Here is a 17583-nt window from a genome sequence, read left to right as displayed (position 1 = left end):
GTAAGATACTTAAACTTTCTGGATTTCAGTTTCCACATCTGTAAAATGGAACTAATAACCACTGACCTCTCAAGGTTCTTATAAGGATTCATAGAATGCGTAGTGCTGGGCAGAAAGGAAGGTACTATAATTGGCCTAAAGTAGAAGGCTTAGGTCACCACAGGTGCTGCCATGTTGTCATTTGTCAAACTGTTGCATCTCATTGAACCTCAAGTTTCCAGTGAAAACACCTGTTTTTAAGCAATGTCCAAATATTCTTTTGAAAGTAACAGTAATTTCATTTAGGACGATAAGAGAGAACTCTGCTTCTGAGAAGCGATCAGCCTTATGCTCCTGTCCTATTTTTATGTTGTACGTTAACTGGGCAAGGTACTAATGCGAGGAGATGGCCAGTGCATTTGGAAAAAAAGAGAGATGGTTTTGGAGGAATTCTCGGCTTTGCTGAGGTCAAATGTACGTGGTTTTCTAAGGACTCAATTTCAGAACCAGTGGTCGTTAAAAGGAATCATGTTACCTTGTGTTAGTAACTTCAGACTTTTTTTGCTGCAGAGAGAGGGGAAAAGAAAATCTCTTCCTTGCACTGCATGCTGCATTGGCTCGATGCTTTGGAGGATTTTTTCCACTTGAAAGACTCGATATTTGTCATTTTGAGAAAGTAGGTGCTGAATGTAATTTGCCAGGAGGCTAAATGGTTATGTTATTTCTTATCTAGGCTGGAATTTTACTCTAATAATTCAGTCTATCAGTAAGAAGAGCCAAGTATGAAAAATTTCTCAAAATTGAGTTATGAGAGATTCTGATACTATCTTATATTGAAAACGAAGCCGCCTTCTCATGTTGGTTGGTACTCCAAATGTTTTCACATACCCAAGGGGGATTATGATTGGATTAAACACCAACATCACAGGTTATTCCAACAAAGTTGTCCATGACAGAAGGAACTTGTGAAAGGGGAGAACGAAAAGAACAATGCTGGTGTTTTTAGTAAGATGTTAAATTTTAGACACCACAAGATTTAGGCCAACAATTCCCTTCTGGGATGGTAAACTCCGGGGGGCAGTGGTGGTTATTTCATTGCTCAGTTGTAGTATATAGTAATCGTATTCTACACGAGGGCACTGAGAAACTTGTCTTCTTGTTTCAGAAGAAAGATTGTCTCTACCTCATCGTTGGGCTCTCCCATGGGGTTTAAGCAGTGCCTGTGGATGGCATGGGTGCCCCAGATGTAGGACATGGACAGTCAAGGGTGATTGCTGAATGCAGTCCTGCTGGTGAAGAGTAGATAAGGAAGCAGGGCATATACTGGCTAGTGCTGCTGTCTGCTGGACCCCACGTCTGCCCTTTTGTGGGAGAAAGGGCTAAGATATAGCAGTTACATGTGTCAGGTACCATGCTCAGTGCTTTAAACACACTATCTCATTTGATATAATGGAGACTCGTTTATTTATGAATTAGACAGATATTTACTGAGTACCCTCATGGGCTAGGCAGTGAACATGACCTAACGGTGATCAAGACCCACTTAGGATGTGGATGCTGTCATGGGCTTCATTTTCAGAGGCGGAAATGGAGGCTCAGACGGGGTAAACAGGCTGCTTAAAGCCCCAGGGGAGCCATTGTCTATTCTGAACAAGAAAGAAGAGGACAGGGGCAGGTAAGTAATGGGAAAATAGATGGGCACACCGGGTAGCTCAGTAACGACCAATGAGGCCAGCAGCTGTGTATTGGAACCTCAGTACGAGGCTTTCCAGTAAGTTGCAGAGGTCTTAGCTCAAGCTCTAGTTTCCTCGTTGGGGCCGTGAAGCAGCACAGGCTAGAGGTTACAACCAGGGTCTCGGGAGCCCCATCCCTGGCTCGGCCCCTCACCAGCTGAGTGACCTTAGACAAGTCCCTTAATCTTCTCACATGCCTTCGTTTCCTTCTCTGTAAAATGCGGGTTGTAGCCATTCTTCCTGCAGAGGGTTGTTACAGGGATTTAAAATTGAGTTATTATTGGAAAGGTACTTAGACTAGCACCCGGCACAGGTAAGATCCATATCAGGGCTGTCATATGAAGGGAAGTATGTGCAGGGCCTCTCATCATTTGGCTCCCTTTCCCAGCCTCTCCTGCACTTCCTCACATACTCTCTCTGCTCTGGGCCCATTGTCCTGTTTGCTCTTTCCTGAAAGCTTTCTTCACACTGCCACCCTTTTGTATTGGCTCTTCCCTTTGCCCAGAATGCCCTGCTTTCTTGGCTCCTGGCTTAGATGTTCTTATTCTCCTCGGCTCTGCTCAAGTGTTCCCCACTCTTTGTGTCCAAGACCACCACACAGTTCTGAGTGGTGGGGTCAAGGTTTGAGCCCAGGCCATCTGTCTTCCAGCCAGCCTTCTTTCTACTTAACTGTGCTACCCAAATAGGAAGCTCCAAGTAGAAAAAGGAGAGAAAAGTTTAGAAACCTGGGGAGAAGTTAAGTACAGTGGTACCTCGGTTTTCGAACATAATCCACGAGCCCTGAAACATTCGAAAACAGCCAACAGCTAGGCCTCAGGATCTTGCACTCAGGGGAAGCTGTGTGACATATTCGACTTCTGAGTCGTGTTCGAAAACCGAAGCATTTACTTCCGGTTTACAGCATTCATAAACCAAAATGTTCATCAACAGAGATGTTCAAAAACCGAGGTACTGCTGTATTTGATAAATTGGAAAAAGAAAGTAGAAATAAGAGATCTTTCAAAGAACTTCCTAACTCAACAACTATTTGTCTATGACATTACTTATTGCATGTGGTGTACGATACCATTTTAAAACCGTTTTGTGAGCTTGCCAGTGGGCTTAAATTTGTGGTTGAGTCTAGCCTGGCCTGAGTTGGGCCCAGGAGGTCAGCACACTTTCCTGTCTGGTCCCCCTGCACAGTCAGGGTGCTACTTGTGTAAAACCATCAATAGCACTGAACCCCTGGCTTCTAGGCAGAGCTCCTCTGTGTGACTTTTGGCACATCTCTGCTTCCCCCAGGCTTCAGTTATTCATCTGAAAAATGAGGGAGAACTTGATTTCAAAAGCCCTTGGCTTCAACATCCTATTTTAGGTGATCTGGGCAGAAGAAGCTCATTGCACAATTCCCTCTTTTAGATTTCCTTCTTAGGTAGGAAGTCAACTCAGGATTTCAGCATGTAACTATGAGAGAAACCTTCTAGAGGACAGGAAAAATATGGCTTAGGGAACAAGAGCTGGTGTCCTGATAGAAGGGGTAAATTGGCCCGGGGAAAGTCCTATCACTGCCACCTGCTCCCCAAGTGAACTTGGACTTAGCTCTCTGCACCTCAGTTGCCACATCTGTAATGAGGAGAATTGTAGTATTTTTCTTATAGGATTGTTTTACGGCATGAATGAAGAAGACCGTTGTTTTTTCCCCTAATAAATTTTATTGGGGAATATTGGGGAACAGTGTGTTTCTCCAGGGCCCATCAGCTCCAAGTCATTGTCCTGCAATCTAGTTGTGGAGGGCGCAGCTCACTGGCCCATGTGGGAATCGAACCGGCAACCCTGTTGTTCAGAGCTCGCTCTCTGACCAACTAAGATATCCAGCCGCCCCGAAGAGGACCTTTATAAGCACTAAGCTCAGAGCCTGACCTTCATAAGCACTTGGTAACCATTAGTTTCCTGTGTTATCATGAGTTGGGAGTGTGGGAACAAAGAGAAAGGGTCTCATGCTAGAGGCACTGTGAATTTTTTCCTTTAATAATCTCCTTCATTTTCTTTGAACCTTCTTCAGGTTATCCATGCCTTTGTAATTGTAGACCCTTTAGACTCTATAATCAGTCTAAATATGATGAGCTTTACCTTATTCCTTATCCCTGTTTAAGGATCTTTTTTTTTTTTTTTAATAATATGCTATATAATTGATCTCTATTTAGCTTGATGTCCACTGTGATAGCAGGATTCTTTTCTGATTTCTGCCGTAGTTAATTATTCTTCATTCTTTTGTCTACAGTGTGTCATTTTGAAAATTTCCTTTTTTCTTTGTTTTTGACGGCTTCTCCAATTATTCCTGCTAGTTTTGCATTCTTGTCCAAGAACATTTTTGCTGCTTGTTTAATTTCAGAAGTTAAAGCATTTGAGGTCTTAAAAACCTGGAATTGAGTTTTCTCAGAGCTGCTAATCTTTTTAGCCAGCTGGTGTGATGAGGCTTCTCTGGTTTGTTACAGGATGATGTGTTCCATTCTCCTATCTGTGCTTTGTCCAATTTAAATTCTAAATCCATGCTTTAGTACATTTTTAGCAAGTAAAAAATTTATTACCAAACAAAGGCTGACTTCAGGGGAAAAAAAAGATCTTTAATCAAATCTTCAGTCATTCAAGATGCTTGTCCCAGTTTAGGAATCACTCTGGCACCACTAGATGGGGTCAGAGCACATCATTTCTAAAGGTATCTTTTCCTCTTCCAGCTCCCACTACTGTTCTTTTTGCTTCTTTGCCAAATTTGGACCTAGCTTTGGAAAATTTACAGAACCTTTCTGTTAGTGAATTAGGTTACTTATGGTTTTCCTATCTACCTTGCCAATTTTAGTTTCCTAGTTTTAGTAATTTTGGTAATTTGATATTCAGATAAAACTTAAAACTGAAGCCCGGACTAATTACTAAACTTAATTGGTCTGTCGTTCTAAATTCACCAACGGTGTTTTTATCTAGTGTCCTACTCATATTGGTTTGAGATTAAATCAGACTCATAAATATGTTTAGAAGGTCTTTAGCCTACAGTCGTTCTCATCTATCTGCAGGCATTTTTCCAGGCCTACCCACGCATACCTATACCTTCCAATGTTGTTAAAGGCAGTGTTATTATCATTAATGACCTTGAAACTTAAAAATCAAAAGGTCAAGCTAGAAACCGAAACAGAATGCTTAAAATGTCTTTCCAGGCTAGAGTCTAGGTTCTACATGAGCTGATTTACGCAAACGGGTTAAGCTCCAGCTCTGTTGTGTTGGGAGCTTTTTTTGAAGGAATGCACTTTTAAATACAAAGTACAGTTTTTGTGAAGGGCAGGAGGAATTAATCAGTTGCATAATACTTAATTGTGGGTTGTATTTAATAGTGTGTTAATTTTACCTCATGACTAGGTATTTGAAATTTAGCTTTGTCTATTTGCACTGAATTTACTGTTGTTTCCTATTTGCAACTCTCTGCAGAATTTTTATTCTCAGTATTTCAAATATTGTAATCATTGACAATTGCTGAATATCAGCAGCCTGCTTTGTGCTAATAAACTTCTGTTTTCCAGCAGCATTATAGTGATCATTTTTGTTACATCAGAGCGTTCATTATTATAAGTCAACTCTTGATTATTAAGAGAAAGGAACATGATAACAATCGAAGAACCTGAGTAAGGGAAAAGACTGTAGAAAGCACACATACGTTAAATGTTAAGTTTCATTTACATCCCTGAAATTGATTTTAAGATATAGAATGGGATGTTAAAGGATTAAAAGAAAATTATTATAGCAATGAAAAAAGTACTACATGGTTTATATAAAACCAGCTCAAGCTCATAGACTCAGAGGGTGTTAATCCTGAAAGACCACTTGATGATTGTGAAAGCTGAGACTCAAAGAGGTTAAGTGACTTTCCCAACACAGCGGGTTTGGGTGTTTTATAGCTATTTGACAAGGCTGTGATTGCTTTCATGTTGTGAGCTAAATTCCAAAGACAGAAATTGTCTTCTTTGCTTTGGGGGGATTGTAATGCTTTTATAGTACCATAACCATATTGTTTCTTTTTGCTTTGTCATCTGTCAACCAACTTTGAAGCGCCTCATCTTTTTTTCATAGTATCATAAAATCTGGGCATTGCACAGGCCATAAGAGATTGACAGATGAAGAAACTGAGGCCCAGTGGAGCTGCTTAGTTCACCCAAGGTTACAGGCTTGTGTGTGGTAGACAGAGGGAGTTAGGATTCAGAGTTCCTCTCTGGATGCACTGCTGCTGCCATAACCTCTCTCCACTTCAGCAGGAAACATGCCAGAAGCTGCAAACATAAGGAATTTTCCCCCTGAAAAAGCATAATTCATTTTGTTTTGAAAGACTTATCAGAGTTTAAAACCTCCATTTTATGACTTCCCAAGGTGCTGTGATTTGTTTCTTTCTAGTCTCTTTTGTTCTGTGGAAATTTTTCTTGGTTGGTTCTTTGAGATTTAGATTTCCTTGCCAAGGTATTTTTAGAGAGAAGAAATCAGTACATGTCACCAAAGGGGGAAAATATATACCTTAGGGCCCAATTATGCGATTAGAATTTTAATAAGGAGTGTCATAAATTCTTGCTTCGTTGCAATCATTACTTAAACTGTTCTACTCAGAAGTCTCATCTAGTTTTCATCTTCATTATCAATATTGTCAGCCAACCACAAGCATTTATGGAGTGGCCACAGATTGTGCAGCATTTGCTTGGGTTCTGGGAGACTTAAAGTGAAGTGTGTGTGTGTGTGTGTGTGTGTGTGTGTGTGTGTGTGGTGGTGGCCCTTGCCTTCAAGGAGTTTGTGATCTGCAGAATTGGAGGAAAGACAGGAATCTAGGGGAAAAGCAGGCCCGTCATTTTTTTTGTATTTGTAAAGTCCATACTGACTCGTGTACCCAGTATCGTTTGTGGGGAGGACAGCGGTGAGATAAAGGAATGGATCTCAGAAAGGTCTGGTTATGGATAAATGGAAGCACATAATTTTGCTGACTTGGGAGGGCACAAACTGGGTTGTGGTAGGGCAATTGGTTGAAGGAGGGAAGAAGTCATTTCAAGGTGGAGGACCTTGAAATCAATAATTTAACTAGATTTCACATACTAACAGATGATATTAACAGGACTGGGAGAGGAGAATTACTTGCTGTGGTTGATTATGGCAGAAATTGACAGGACACGATTGGAGTTGGGATTATTTTTGCAAAGAGAAGGTTTCAGGTTTGTGAGATTTTGCTCAGATTTAGATGAATGACATAGAGGTCATGATTGCTGGGCAGAGAAATTAATCTGTTTATATTTCAAGGATCCGCTTTTCCCTCATGTTGAGAAGGAGTGGTGTATTCTTTCATTGTGACAGGAAATGGCACGATCATTTTGTAGTTTAAGCTCCTGAGATACAAGAACCTGCTTCTGTGGCATGGTGACACCACACCGAGTCGGGAAGCGCTGGTTTCACACCCGCATTACTGCACTTTTTTATCCTCTTTGATTAAATATTTTAATGGAACTCGTTATTCACTTGCTATCCAGCAAAATCATTTTTTATAACTCTTTCCATTGTGTTGATCTTGTAAATTGAGGTATTTGGCATCTATTTTTTCAAAATGGACAAAGAAAAGTTGTATTTAGGTTTGGATCTGGTACATGAGCATCTTAAATTCTCAAGTCTTCTATACTGTGTTTCCCCAAAAATAAGACCTAGCCGGACAATCAACTCTAATGCGTCAAGACACATTAGAGTTGATTGTCCAGATACGTGTTATTTTGGGGGAAACACAGTAGTAGATCAGTTCTTGTGGGCCAGCCGTGACTGCAAATGTCAGTTAGGGATAAACATTGAGAGGGGATCATCCTTGATTTTCCATTTCTGAAATAATTGTAAATACTTGGCGCATGTCCTATGCCTGGGGAGGTGCAGTTCCTTCTGTTGCCCTATGGATAAGGGAGCTAACCTTTTGTCAATTTTTATGGCTAATGTTAGGGCAGCTTGTGAACTAATTAGGAGAAATCCTGATAACCGACTGCTGGGTGTGTCAGTTCTCTTTCACCTGCTGTGATGTAGATAGCCAGTCAAATAGCATCCCCTGTGTGGCTGATAATCTGGTTCCCCCTGACCTCTATGAAATGGAAGTTTGCTTCTTTGGTAGCTTTTTCCAGATTTGAGTCTTCTCTGTAAAGCTGGTTTCTCTGTGAGTCCTAATTCTTAGGCCGCACACATATGGCAGCCAAATTCGGTTTTCTTTCTTCAAGAAAGTTGTCCTTTTCTAGCTATGGCCTTTTACTATCAGGTGGCTGGTTTCCTACTCATCCTACATAGTTGTATCAGCAAATGCAAGGGATTCAATGGCTACACGGCTCAAAGAAAGCAGCGGGAAATACAATGTGAAGGCTGCGAAAGCAAAAAACAAATGGTAGTTTTAGGGTTGTGAGTCTAAACCTGGCCCATGGTAAGATGGTTGTGATGACGTTATATATAATTCTTCCCTGGTTAATAGACCCCAATCAGCCCTGTAGGTTACAGGTGCCAGTTGCTTCCTATAACAGGCAAGTGCTGCATTCCAGCTGCATTTCTGCTGCGGAGGGTAAGTGCTTAGTGCTATTTACTTAAAACATTCTAGGTTGATAAATGACAAGCACTTCACTCTGGGTAAAGCTCATAAATTCAGCTCCTACAAAAAATAACAAGCCGACAGCACTTAGTCCTGTTTATAAAGTTCATACACATCTGTCTTTGATACAGGCACAAGTATATATCTATGAAATAGCACTGCAGACTGTTAAAGTAATAGAGAGCACAGCCAGAAAGCATGAAGCATCGTGCTTCTAGACTCACCACCATTAGCCCCTGGACTCCTGAAGGGCATCTTGAGGATGAGGCCTGCGGACTGGGAGCTTACATGCCATGGAGCCCAGATTTGTGTTCCTTCCTGCCTTTCTTCTTGCAAATCACCTTTCTCACTCCCTCCCCCTCTTTTTGCAAAGTGAGCATCTGCCTCTTAGCCTCCCTCTTCTTCACTTGGTTGAGATGAGGCAAGGAGTCGCAGTGGTGTATGTGGAACAGTTTGAACACTTTGGCCAGGTGGAAAGACATCGGTTTAAATGAACGTTTGATCAAACCAGGAGTAATTCTATTTTTGACAATCTATTCAGGAAAAATGACAAACCCTAGGACAAACAAAATGGCCTTTAGGTAGTATAAGTCAAAGCCCGAAAGGCTTACATGCGATCAGGTGTCAGAAAAGAAAATATTTTAACCAAAAAAAAAATAAACATGCGACTCATCCTGTAGGTCGTGGCTTCTTACAGACCCAGCAGGTCCTGTTATGGGTTACATGACTGCTCCGAACCAGTGGCTGAACAACCTGGTTCCTAATCAGCTGTGGAGAGTCTGAGCTGTCACACGCATCGGGCTGAAGCTGCATATTCAGGACTGCATTGAACAGTCAGTACTGCAGACAGGATAATTATGCTGCTTGTCAGAGACTAGGAAAGTGCAAAGAACATTCCTTTACTTTGCAACAGCTTGGACCCAAGCGGCAGACATGCTGGCTGTTCCCTCCAGCTGGCGTGACCTCCCTTTCTTCAGCCCCTTCACCAGAGGCCCAACTACCGCTGGGCTGTCAAGACCCAGCTCCAGCAGTGCCAGCGAAGCCCCGCACCCCCAGACCCCCGTCGTGCTCACACAACACTCTCTTCTGTTAACGTTTTCCGGGTTATGTCTTCATTATCCATTTACTTGTCTTCCGTGTTATACATGAATAGGGACAGTGTCCTGTCCTGAATTCATCATTTCTCTCTTGTGCCAAGCCCAGTGACGAGGACGTAGTGGATGCTCAGTAAATGTTTGTCACATGAGTGATAGCGTGGTTGGCTCGATGAGAATTGATGGTGCCCTTTCTGAGCTGTCATCCATCATCCATGGAGTGAAACAGGACTGGGAGGCTTTAAACAGTGTCACTTGAGAATTTAAGGAGAGGAGGCAGGGTTAGAATGAATAAACACTACCCTTTACTGAGTATTTACTATGGGCAGGGCACTGTCTTAGGCTTTTTAATTGTTTTAATGTGCTTAATCCTTAGATCCATCTGCTAAGCGAGGTTCTGTTTATTATCCCCATTGTGTAGCATAAGAGAGTTTAATAACCATGCCCTATCTATGCCTTTTAGACTGGTTCCTGGAAAGAATTAAACGCTAATGTCATGAGGTATCCATCTTATGTAATGGTTTAACTTGTCTCCTGTATATCTAGAGTGGTACTGGTTATGATTTATCTTTGGGAAAAAGGAGAAGTCACTTGGATAACTTTCTGTGTTCTGTAGTTCACATGAGAGAGGCAGAGTTAGATGGTTGACAAAGAATGGGTTTTAGACGGTAGTTTTGGTCCTTTTGAAAGCACAGCCTATTCTCCAGTCAAACTGAACTACAATACTTTCATTTCCAATAAGGACCATCTAAGCGTCTTTGCCTCAAGACCTTTGCATATGCTATTCCCTCTGCCGGGAACATACTTCCCTGCTCACTCCTCCTTCCCCAAGTCTTTACTTGGCTCCTCTTTCCCACCATGAGAGTCAGTTTAGATGCCATTTCCCACCCATCCAAGATAGCGGGTCCCTTCCCGAGGGTCCCTACGGCCCCTGGGTGTCCCTGTTGTAGTACTCACAAGTGTTGTAGTGCTGAAAACTACACCGGGAGTTGATTTTTGTATGTGGGATGAGGGAGGTGATTATCTGTCCCTGACTGGTTCACGCTCTAGACCTGTTCTGTGAGAGCAGAGACTGTCTCTTTTGTTCCCCTGTACCTCAGCTGGTGCTTGGACAAAATGTGTGTTCAACAAATATTTGTTGAAGGAGTGGATGGATAAGGGTTCGTTTTGCTTTAAGTTTTCGAGCCTTGGGTTTTTGGAGTAGTCAAGTCTTCCGTCAGACAGGCATCGTTTGCTGTGTCTTGGATGTATGTACTGGGTTGGGCAGCGTGGGGAATAGGAAGCCCGTTCATAACCCAAGACCTCCCGTCCCTGGGTGTCCTGAGAACCACCCGGAGCGACTGTGCTCAATGGTTCTTGTTTGTAAAGAGGTAGAAACCCAAATTAGGACTAAGGAAGCCTCATACATTTGGGGTGGGGCACGTTGCAAAAGTACAACCTCAGGTAGGTGAACGACATGGTGGTGGTTAGATTTAACCCAAAAGAAAAACTTGATTACTTAAAGACAGAACATTTTATTTTATAAATAGAGCTAAGACTTTAAAACAAATGTTTTTTTAGGACATCTCTACCTGGTTTCCTCAGGTACCTTAACTTATCTTGTCTAAAACTTAATTGCTCGTCTCTTCCCCCAGAAATTGCTGCTTCTCCTGTATTCCCTCTCGCCTTTAGAGGGATCCACCTGGTGCTCAAGTCAGAAACGAGGGTGTCCCTCTGGATTTTTTCTTCTTCAGTCCCCACTGGCATCCAGGCAGTGCGGTGACTGCCTCCTTTCTGCTTCTCAGGCTGTCCTCTCTCTCTCCCACTGCCTTCGGTAAGACAGGAGCTGGCCTCCGTTCTGCCTTTCTTGAGTCTAGGCTCTTTTCCTCCAACTCATTCTACCCTCTGTTGTCAGCACATTCCAGAATTGAGGAACTAGGGGTTGCCTACCTTAGACCACCATGAAAAAGGCTCGTGTCTGCTTTAGCAGAATGCTGAAGAATCTGTGACTCAGTTTCCTTATTTATACAAAAAGGGCTTGGATCTACAGTAGGTAGACCCAGCAGGTAGGGGTCTGACATTCTATGATTCTTAGAGTCAAAGTGAAAAATGTAAGTAGGGCATTACGAATTGGTATGAGAATCCCCCCCCCCTCACTTTATTGCCAGCTCCAGGGGAACAAAGACTTATCTCTTTGCATTCAACAGAGATAGTTTTGCATTTTATAAACAAAGAAGTATGAAGGAATACAGGAAAATTGCATTAATACAATATTATGTTTGAGAATTTAAACTCCCAAGTCAGGAAATTCACTCATCATTCTCTGGGCAGCTTTAGTTTTGATGCCCTGTGCATGCCATTTACAGCCGGCCCTGTGGTGCCAAAGCCCCGCCTGGCCGTGGCCGTGAGTTAAGCTGGATTGGGGGTGGTTACCTGGATCTTGGCCTTTGGGTGTTTGTTTAACTTGTCTAAGTTAATGTCTGTTCTTTAGCTTTACGTTATCTTGTAGCAAGGCAGTCATTTATAATTTATATTCTGTGTACTGTCTCAAAATAGAGATGAGAGGATAATCAGCTCCCCGAAGCTTCTAGTTTTCCCAAATGACATTTCTTCAGTGAAGTCTGCCTGTAGGCATTAAAACCTGGGGTGAATTAAAAAACCTTTTGTCCTCTTGTCAGACTGGGAAATGGGTGTACCAACAAGCATTGTTAAGCCTTAAAGGGGACAGGGACAGAGCTAGAAGGACAGACAGGAGAAATGGCCCTGGCGAAGGACAAAAGCCAATACATAACCACTTGTCTGCTGTCGTTTTGGCTTCCTTCCGTCTAGGTTGAGGGATGGGCTCTCCCGTTAAGTAGCTCGCAGAGAACGCACTGTTCATTCACATGTATTAAAAATGGAAGGCCTGCTTGAAAAATCTTCTGTAGAATCGGGTTTTAGCAAAAGCCAATGAGATATTAGAGGTCGAACTTATGTTTTCCTTCTTGCTTTTATAACAAGTCTCTAAACTCTTTTTTTTTTTTTCCCCCATTCCTTTTCATTACGCATCTTCACTGTGCCAGGAACTGGGCGGAGATTTCTAATGAGGGCAGGACAGCTGCTGCTGCAGTTGAATGGTCATGTTCTTTCGGTGTCTGGCGACCTTGTATTTGAACCCTAAGATTGTTCTTATTATGACCACTGACACTGGGATGTATCTCATGTGCTCATAACTGTACTGGGTGTCCATTTGAATGTCCACCTGATACTTGGGGGGTCCTTAGGGGAAGGGGGCTGTCTGCAGCTAAGGGGTCATATGGGAACTTCCTGGGTTATTTAACTTGAAAGCCACAAGGTGGCAACATTTACTAAGCTGCTGGGCATTTTCTTCCCCTATATCAAATAGACGTTGCACTTGCTTTTCCAGCTACAAGATTGAATAGCTGAGAAAAGGGTTTAGCAGCCATTGCATCAGGTCCTTTTGGAAGTGAGGCGCTAGGCTAAGCACCCTATAGTCTATTAGTATCTGTTCATGCCCTTGTTTAGATACTGAGAGTTTGAGATTACTCCGTGTGGCTGTGGGCCAGTCGCCTCCCCGTGGCCTCAGTTACGCGTCGTGAGAGGAGAGAACTGGGATCGTACTGACAAGTTTCTAATGGTTCTTTTTCTGCATGATTTATGATTTGGGTTACAGCTTCCTCCCCTATATTGCTTTTTAGGAAAACTGATAGTAAAACTAGCCTTTAAATTAAAAAGAAACACTAGCCTTTTATCAGAGGGCAGGGTCATGATTTTTTTAAAAAAAATCAACAACAAAATCTCAAGGGAATTAATGTCCCTAGAGGCTAGCCATCTCCCTCGGTTAACTCAGGAGGGCTAGACTCTACCAAATGAGGATGCTTATTTACCAGCTTTCCTAAATTAGCTTTGGGGATATTAAGGTCTATAAGGAACTGACCAAGGGAGGGATTGTGTATGCTTTGCAATGATTAAGCCATTAAGCTCTAATTGGTATTTTCCAACTCATGGTTTTGTGGAGGAAGCTCTAAAGTTATTTAGGAATTCTATGCCCATCAGCCATCTTAGTGTCATCCCCACATTTTGGAATCTGAGAGTAGAGCGTGTGGAGAACAGGTTTTTGTGAGAGCAGATGATGACTTTCGCTTATAATGTTTTTCCGTCTTCGTTTGTTATATTGCAGATGAAGTGGAAAGGGAAGGACCTATTTGATTTGGTGTGCCGGACCCTGGGGCTTCGGGAAACCTGGTTCTTTGGACTGCAGTACACGATCAAGGACACCGTGGCCTGGCTCAAAATGGACAAGAAGGTGGGGCTGGAACTGAATGAAAGCGGTATGGCTGGAGTGAGCTCTGCTGTTCTGCCCTGAGCCTGTGCCCCGTTTGTTTGCTCATCACGGGGCATGACGGATACCTACTAGAGAATGGGGCAAGTCCTGAAGTCAGTCATGCAATAAGCAGGTCCTGGAGATGCCACAGGCTTTCTACTCCTCACAGGCTCTCCTAGGCAAGCAGAACCAACCAGGATTGAACTGTTGCGGTCCCTGGCTTCTTTACTCATTGTCACCCGGCTGATTACTTCTGGCTTTATGCCGTTCAATTTATTGAACTACTGGTCAGGCTTTGTGAATAAAAATTAGACACACACACACATTTTACGATTTATGTCTTTGAAAGCTTTTCTTGGGCTCATGTACTTTATGGAATTTTTAAAGTCTGTTTGAAGAACACCATGGCCCGATTCAATTTAATCATGAACGTGACGTGATCTAAGGAATAGAGTGTCCTGGTCCCTGTGGTAAAGGATGATTATCTGTTTTGTCCTCATGATTTTCTGGGGCTTCTGAGGCCCAGAGGTGGACAAGTCTGGGCTCCCAGCAGTTTTCACGTGGCTTAGAAATGGATGTTGCTGAAGGAAACTGCCCTCTGTGTGGGTTCATATGTGCACACACAGACATGCTTACCTACTTACCTGCCTACCTAACCGTGAAAATGGATGAGGGTAGGGCCATATACTTTTGTCAGTAACTCCTAAAAGATGCCTGAATCGCAGAGTAAGTCAATGTCTAATTCTTACCCTCAATGAAAACCCCTATAATTAATTGCCCACCTGATTTTATTATCTACTACATGGCATGATAAACAATGAAAGCCTCCTGTGCTTCAGCAGTTTGACTCTAAACCCAAATGTTCAAATTGTGTTTACATATGTACACACTAATCTGAATCTTCACATTAGAATCCCTGCTGGGTGTAAATTTAATATGGTAATTCCCGGGGCGGCCAGTTAGCTCAGTTGGTTAGAGCGTGTGCTCTTAACAACAAGGTTGCTGGTTCGATTCCCACATGGGATGGTGGGCTCTGCCCCCTGCAACTGGATTGAAACCAGCGACTGTACTTGGAGCTGAGCTGCGCTCTCCGCAAGTAGATTGAAGGACAACAATTTGACTTGGAGCTGATGGGCCCTGGAAAAACACAGTTACCCAATTAAAAAAATAGATAGATAGATAGATAGATAGATAGAGAGATAGAGAGATAGAGAGATAGAGAGATAGAGAGATAGAGAGATAGATATCTATCTATGGTAAATCCGCATGATCGTGGACATCACAGTGCCGCGGTGTGTCTGTGTCAGCGAGACTATCCTGGATGGGGTGTATTTTGAATCTCCGCGGCACCGCCAACTGGAATTTAGGCCGGGGCCTGGAGAGTTACTTATCAAAGACAAGCAGAACTTATGTATCTTTTTGTGACTCTCAGCAAAATAAATTTTAAATCATACCTGAGTGTTGGCCAAATGGATGTTAGATTGGGGTCATTAGGAGCCATGATACCTGCTGCTCAAAGGATATAAATTATGACACATGTTAGTGGAAGCTTGGAGCCTGTCACATGGCATGTTTACGGCCTGAAATGAAATTCATTCTGGAGAGCAGATGGTTCGAGCTATTCAGTGGGTGGATGAAATTGTTAGAAGATTAAAGGCAGTGTGGTTTACTGATTGTGCTCAAGTATTTTGTGGGGCATCTCTAGAGGTTCCTTGAAACAAAGGGTTGCACAATGGACACGTATCACTTCTGTTGCTCAGTTAATGTTTAGATGATTTCACAGAGATCTAGTTCATCATCTCTAAGCTCCATTCCAATATGGACCTAAATGTTGGAGGGGGGGACAAGAAAAAAGAATAAAGGAAGATTTAAAGCTTTCAGAAAGTTTAAAACCTTCAGCCTACCATAAGGGATTGTGCCCAAGACCTTTGAGTTATAAATTTCTAATTTTTAACTATCTCTGTGGCCTTGAGAACATTTGTGCCTTAATCTTAGTTCCACTCACCCCTTGGGGATGTTAGTTAACTTGGTTCAAAAATGCCATGTGAAGTGAATATTACCTTTTCTTGTAGATGACTTTGTGAATGCCTCAAATTGAAGAATCACAATCTTTGGGGAATGTGATGAATTTAGAGGGGAAATAATATGTATACACTCCTTTCAAAAGGTTCTTTGATGGTTGTGTGGGAGGAAGAGGTGCCAATATAGCTTGTTTGTCTTTTGCTCTTCAATTCTTCAGGTGCTGGATCATGATGTTTCTAAGGAAGAGCCAGTCACCTTTCACTTCCTGGCCAAATTTTATCCTGAGAATGCTGAGGAAGAGCTGGTTCAGGAGATCACGCAACATTTATTCTTCTTGCAGGTACACCAGCCCATGCTACCTCCCTAATTATGGGGAAACTCACCCAGGCAGGGTTACAGAGGCAGCCTGGACAAACCCCTCGGAGCTGACCACAAATGCTTCATATTGCAAAAACTTTCCATCTTTGGAAAGTCAGTCCTTTTGGTTCTGTAATGGAAAAAATCTTCAGAATAGAACTACACTTGAGTGATAAGAATTGGTGTCAGATGAAATTGCAAAAGGTTCATGGTGAAAGAAGGGGTATAAGTAGCTACCTAATTCGCAACCTCTTTGAAGATAGATCCTGTTTTCTTCTCACTAACTTGGAAGTACTCAGCAGTTGCAAAGGAAGTCTAAAGAGAGTCATAAAGAGTAGTTCTTCCAAAAGTTTAAAATCTGTTGTCATTAAGGCAGGACTTCAGAACTCCAATGACACTGGGTTACTCCCATTCACGCAGAACTTCAAACATCATACTTCGTGCTACTCTGTCTATACTTGCCTTATTTCTGCCTTATTCCATCATAGATTGTAAGCCCCTTACATGTAAGGCTTGCTGAGTGCACAGTAGGCATTCCACAAGTGATGACTCAACCGAATTGAAGAAATTTGGTGAGCCATGATGATAGGTTCAAAGACAGCTCGTTGACTCTCTGGGGGCACAGTGGGCGAGGGGTTGGTGTTCTTCCCGGTTGATCAGAGCACTTCACTAGTTTCATGGTTAGTTACAGTGGTTGGCACTGCAGCTGCCTGTATGCCCAAAGGTACCCATTGTCAGTAACAGAAAAGATTGCAGCAGGGGTGTTAATTACATGATTTCCCAGAAGGCCATGTATTGTCTATCACATAGTCTTCTGATAATTAGTTTGAGCCTCAGATTATTATGTTTAGTAAATAGTAAGTTAAATGTAATAAAAATCCTCAAATAATTTGTGTTACCAAAAAAATTTGCAAAAAAACTCTGCGTGTGTGTGTGTGTGTGTGTGTGTGTACATACATATACACATATACACACATTCCCCCATCCCTAACATTTTCCGATCAAAGGGAAGCCCTTTCAGTTTTTCTGTAGTGTGGCTCTTTTTCCCTTTGAAAAGAAACCAAGGGATTGGAAAGTTGCACTGCTTTGAATGAAACCGCATAATGATCTCGTAGGCCCCAGAATGTCCTAGTGTCATAGAGATGGCTTTCTTGGAAGCTCTCAGAAGCAGTGCTCGCCCCTCATGTGACTTTGGCTTAATTTCCCCTCATACTGCAATGTTGGAGTGTTTTCATGTCTGAGCAAGACAAAATTGACCGCTTTTATGAATCGGTGAGAAAAGAGTTGGTTTTTCCTGTTGTGTTTATTTCGGTCTGCCTCCCCCCAGCCCCCACGTTATGTGGCTCTCTTGCCTCTAGGTCTGGAACATCATACGCTGCACCATTCTACGAAATTAAATGCAATGAGATATGTTAATTCAACATTATGGCTTAAGAATTATATTTCCTGGACCTCACATGTACTTAAAAGTTTAATCGATCACACTTTATT

General features: G+C 42.4%; 1 protein-coding gene across 6 annotated transcripts in view; it reads left to right on the top strand.

Annotated features, from left to right (window-relative positions):
- Positions 1-17583, top strand: part of NF2 (NF2, moesin-ezrin-radixin like (MERLIN) tumor suppressor) — a 67495-nt gene that overhangs the window by 10615 nt on the left and 39297 nt on the right. For all 6 annotated transcript variants that reach the window (XM_019743079.3, XM_088800943.1, XM_019743080.3 and 3 more), the window contains exons 2-3: positions 13570-13695; positions 15953-16075. In XM_019743079.3, coding sequence (XP_019598638.1) covers positions 13570-13695; positions 15953-16075 — 249 coding nt within the window. The remainder of the gene's footprint in view (positions 1-13569; positions 13696-15952; positions 16076-17583) is intronic.

The sequence above is a fragment of the Rhinolophus sinicus genome, chromosome 9, assembly GCF_057876585.1.
Source record: "Rhinolophus sinicus isolate RSI-liver-muscle chromosome 9, RSI-T2T, whole genome shotgun sequence".
NCBI lineage: Eukaryota > Metazoa > Chordata > Mammalia > Chiroptera > Rhinolophidae > Rhinolophus > Rhinolophus sinicus.
The sequence above is the reverse complement of the archived record's forward strand: the minus strand, read 5'-3'. Positions and strand labels throughout refer to the sequence as shown.